Source organism: Porites lutea, chromosome 10 (genome assembly GCF_958299795.1).
Source record: "Porites lutea chromosome 10, jaPorLute2.1, whole genome shotgun sequence".
Classification (NCBI taxonomy): domain Eukaryota; kingdom Metazoa; phylum Cnidaria; class Anthozoa; order Scleractinia; family Poritidae; genus Porites; species Porites lutea.
Window position 1 is genome coordinate 7,284,382 of NC_133210.1, and position 4,413 is coordinate 7,288,794.

Below are 4,413 nucleotides of genomic sequence, written 5' to 3' on the forward strand. Positions count from 1 at the left end.
GGAAAATGTTCGCAGTGCGCACGTTTTTGACTTAACATTATTAAAGGAATTTTATTCGGTGTTTGGGATTTATTGCAAAATTCATTCGTTTCGGGAAATATTTATAGGTTAAGGAAAAATATCATAAAAAACAATTTGACTCATTTTACTTGGTGTTAACTCCTGCGCATCAGCACTGATCAAACGACATCCTCTCCCGAAATGAGAAAATGATTTCTGTTGATTCATTCTCCTTGGTCTTGTTGAAGGAAAATGTCGATTGAAGAGTTACGTTAGCCACCTGTGACAATTGTTATAATATATGTTTATAGTGGAGTTGTTGTAAGCGTTCTTGTTGATTGGTTTGAGTAAGCTACTTCACTACTAGTAGTATTGGTTTTTCTAAGTCAATTGATGTTGGATAGAAAGTTTCTCCTGACATGAATTCGGTACAAAGGAGATGTACCAATTTGGTACATCTCCGCGGTAACACTTCTGTTCACGAGATATGTTTAATTAGAGCCTTTGGCAGATGACAAAGCTTTGTTTATATTAAGTATTTCGTCTAGGTTAACATTTTTGACCTTAGTCTGGTCTTCCTTCGATATTTACCAGGAAATGACTACCCTCCTTGTTTTTAAGAGTTAAGCGTGTTTCCTCGAGTTTTTAACCGAAATCTTGGCAGTGGATAACTTTAATTAAGCTTAGTGATTTTATAGGTGTTTTTGTAATCAAACAACTATTGTTTTAAATTCCGCCTTGTACTTTGAACTGTATTTTTAATTTGTCCTTTAAGTTTGCGATCACGTTCGTGGTTAAATTATGGAAAAGTTGTAGCCAATCAACTTCGATGAAGAAGCTTAACACCTTCTGAAAATTGACAACAACCTTAGAATTTCAAGCTGTAATTTTAGTACCTTCCCGTCTGTTGTATGAAAAGTCTGTTTACTGGTATATACCTTGTAGTTTTTATATTGTTTTCCTAGTTTTATATTGGCCAGTTGACTTAAGCTTAGCAGTGAAAACTTCGGTTGAAGAGTCATTTCGACAAAGCAATTACCTCGAAGGTTTCATGCTAATGAAACTGTTTCAACCAATCGGATTAGACTTACGTCAGCATTCGCGTTGCGCTAAGCAGCTGGTTTCCTGGCTGATATAAAAATGCGTGTAACACTGATCTTGTAGAGAGAATTGTAACATAAGAGTTGTGATAACTTCGTGTCACCTGATTCAAGAATTAAAGAGAGTCGATTGAACAAGAACTCGTGTGTTTGTTGTTAGAACCTGCTAGTACCCCCAGTAAGGTTCTTCAACACTACTACTAATAATAATAATAGTAACAGTAATAATAATGTTAATCATTATAGAATACAAAGGAAAGCATGATAACGCGGCACGGTATATCCACTGGCAACTTTGTGTTAAATGTGGATTGGAAAGAGCTAATAGCTGGTATGAAGAGAAGCCGGAGGGAGTGGTGGAAAGTGAAAACTTCAAGATACTGTGGGATTTCACAGTCCAGTGTGATCGGAAAATTGAGGCAACAAGACCAGACATTGTCTTTACTGATAAGAAGGAGAGAGAGGTTGTCATAATTGATGTTGCCATCCTGGGTGATGACAGGGTGAAAGGTAAGGAACTTGAGAAGATACAAAAATACCAATTACTGAAAGATGAAATTTTAAAAGTCTGGCGCATGCGAAAATTCATCGTAGTGCTTGTTGTTACTGGGGCCCTAGGAGCCGTATCAGTCATCTTTAAGGAGTACACAAAGCGAATCGGCGTGAACGAGGGAGTTCTCCAGAAAACAGCATTGTTGGGGACAGCAAAGTTACTAAGGAAAGTACTGTCCCTGTAAGAAGAAGGAAAAGAGAGACCTAAGACCCGTGGTGATTTGTTGTAACCCGCTTCTAAGGACTATAAACCAGGCCGAACATCCTGCCCGAGTCTACAAGGAATGGACATAATAATAATATTGTAGTGCTGGAAAAGGAGGGGGGCGTACTTCATTGTCAATGTAGATTGCTCTTATAATACACGGGTAGTAGAAAGAGACATGACGAAGATCGACCACTATCAGGACTTAAAAGTGGAAGTACAAATGATCTGGAACTGCTGAAGTGTGTCTGTCATCCTTATTGTGATTGGAGCTCTTGGGGCTGTGAGTAAACACCTAAGGATGTGGGTCAGCGAGTTGGGAACACCTGGGATCATTGCATTGCTCCAGAAAGCTTGTTTCTTAGGAACAGCCAAGATCCTAAGAAGGTCCCTAGAAACCTAAGGCTAAGGGAGATAGCTTGATGCTTTGGGGAATAAGGCCACCTATAGGTGTAAGACATGCGCATATTAATAATTATAATTGTTGGTTTTCACTTGACGTCACTAAAATTCAAACTAAAAAGCTATCGATCCTTCCGAGATTTTACTTTCACGATGCATTAGAGCAGCTGAAAACTAATTTTCACACAAAGTTTCGCTTCAAAAGGGTTCTTGGTTTTGTGATAGAGTACGCTTGAATTTCTAAGCTTTTGCGTGACGTTGCATTTACATGAGGGCCAAGAGAGCTGACATGTAGGTTAAAAGAAATGACTTATTTCAGGAAATTTTACTAGTACATGTATTAGAAAAAGTATTACTTTAATGTTTATGAGTTTCTCGAAGAATAAATTCATCCCGCCTCGCTCGGATACGGCCTGAGGTGCTCCAAAAGTCCCATACAATTTACTGTAACGACGTTACAGTAAATTGTATGGAACTCTCCAGGGCCCAGTTGTTCGACGGCCGGTTAGTGCTTAACCCGGGGTTAAATTTAACCAGGGTTTCTTTTTCTTGTGTTCTGAAGCATTTTCTAGGATAATTTTCTGGTTTATTTTTAGAGCTTTCAATCATCATCTTGTAGACAAAAAGAATTAAAACTGAAATGCTTTATTAAGCTTTCAAATCTGAATTGAAATCTCGCACTAACCCTGGGTTATCTTAACCCAGCCTTGAACAACTCAGCCCTGGATACTTACAGTTCGGGCAATTTGTGTCCCCTCATTACGGTTTGTAAATACATTTTATCGATCGGCTTGTGCCGTGACTAAAGAAGCAGCTGTAATAGTTGATTTTACTTTATCTTTGACATGATTTGTTTGTCACTGGACATGATTTTTATATCAAAAAGAGCGATCAACTTTCATCCATCCATTTCTATAAAAGCAAACGGAATCACTTTTCACTATTAGCGGACAACCACGAACCGTGACTTCGTCCTATAAATATGCGGCACCGAAGAAAGACGAAAAAGCTAACCCTTTTTGATCAAATTATTTTAAGGTTTAAACTCGAAGCTTAATATAGTGTAAATTAATTATAATTTACTTTTGCCGGTTTCACTTGTAATAATAATAATAATAATAATAATAATAATAATAATAAAGAGTGGCTGTCGTGGGATCTGAGTTCCTACGAAAGTACGCGCTTCTGTTGACGACATTGGGACTGGGGAGGGTTTACATATCTTACACTTAAATGACGGAAATTTTCCCACTCGAGCTCGTAATTGTGGTATGAGTTTCAAGCTTTCAGCTAAAGTATATATATGGACTGATCAAGAAAGAACACGGGCGATGCCCGTGTTCAAGCGAAAACTTAGCGGGCCCCTTTTACCAAAATCACGCAGAAATATATACAAGGATATACCAGGGCATCGCTCGTGTTCAAGCCAGTGTAGCCGGAAAGAAAACCAGGGGGCTTGCCGTCTTGCTAGGTGTCAGCAGAGAGCCCAGGGCCAGACCTATCCGTGGGGGGGTGGCTGACTTGTTTTGTGTAGGGAGGGGAGATTTCGTCACTTTGATTAGACTTTCATGTCAGAAAGCAGTGCAAAGTCAGAGAATGTTTCCTGTGGGCTAGCCCAACCAAATCAATACTTGTGACTGACTAGTCATAAGGGAAGTGGGAAGTGACTGACTAGTCATAAGCTTCATGCATAGGCGTAAGGGTAATTTTTTGCCCGGGGTGGGGGGCGCGGTAAACCATTTGCCATTCTTCTCGTAATTCAAACTGAGAATTAGTCAGCCACTTCTTCACTTTCAGACCCATTACTGAAGCTATCTTCCATAAACTGTTCTACGAGCGGAGGTGATTCTAGAACGTTATGCAGGTTATTCTAATCAATTCACGACCGGAAATAGCCCATTCCAGCTAGTGCAGTTCAGTACAGTGCCCAACAATAAAAAAAAACTCAGAATATGATACCATGATACCCTTCTCTTATAACCAGAAACTTATCACGTGCTAGGCAACCACTGTCTCGTGTGAACGTAACTGGATTATTACGCCGACGTCAGGTTTGATAGAAAATACTTATCTCTTCGAATTAATAAAATAAAATAATCATGAAAACGTCTTTAAAAAGTGGCTTTGCCCAAATTTTCTTTTTCCAAAAACTCT

General features: G+C 39.0%; 1 protein-coding gene across 1 annotated transcript; it reads left to right on the plus strand.

The window, feature by feature from the left end:
* The first annotated feature begins 1,330 nt into the window (after positions 1 to 1,330).
* Positions 1,331 to 1,837, plus strand: LOC140949436 (uncharacterized). Its single transcript, XM_073398597.1, has one exon. The coding sequence runs from the start codon at positions 1,331 to 1,333 to the stop codon at positions 1,835 to 1,837; it is 507 nt and encodes a 168-aa protein (XP_073254698.1).
* Positions 1,838 to 4,413: the final 2,576 nt, after the last annotated feature.

Bases quoted from the DNA above. Each gene is read 5' to 3' on its own strand.
- LOC140949436 (XM_073398597.1), top strand. From the start codon at position 1,331: ATGTTAATCATTATAGAATACAAAGGAAAGCATGATAACGCGGCACGG.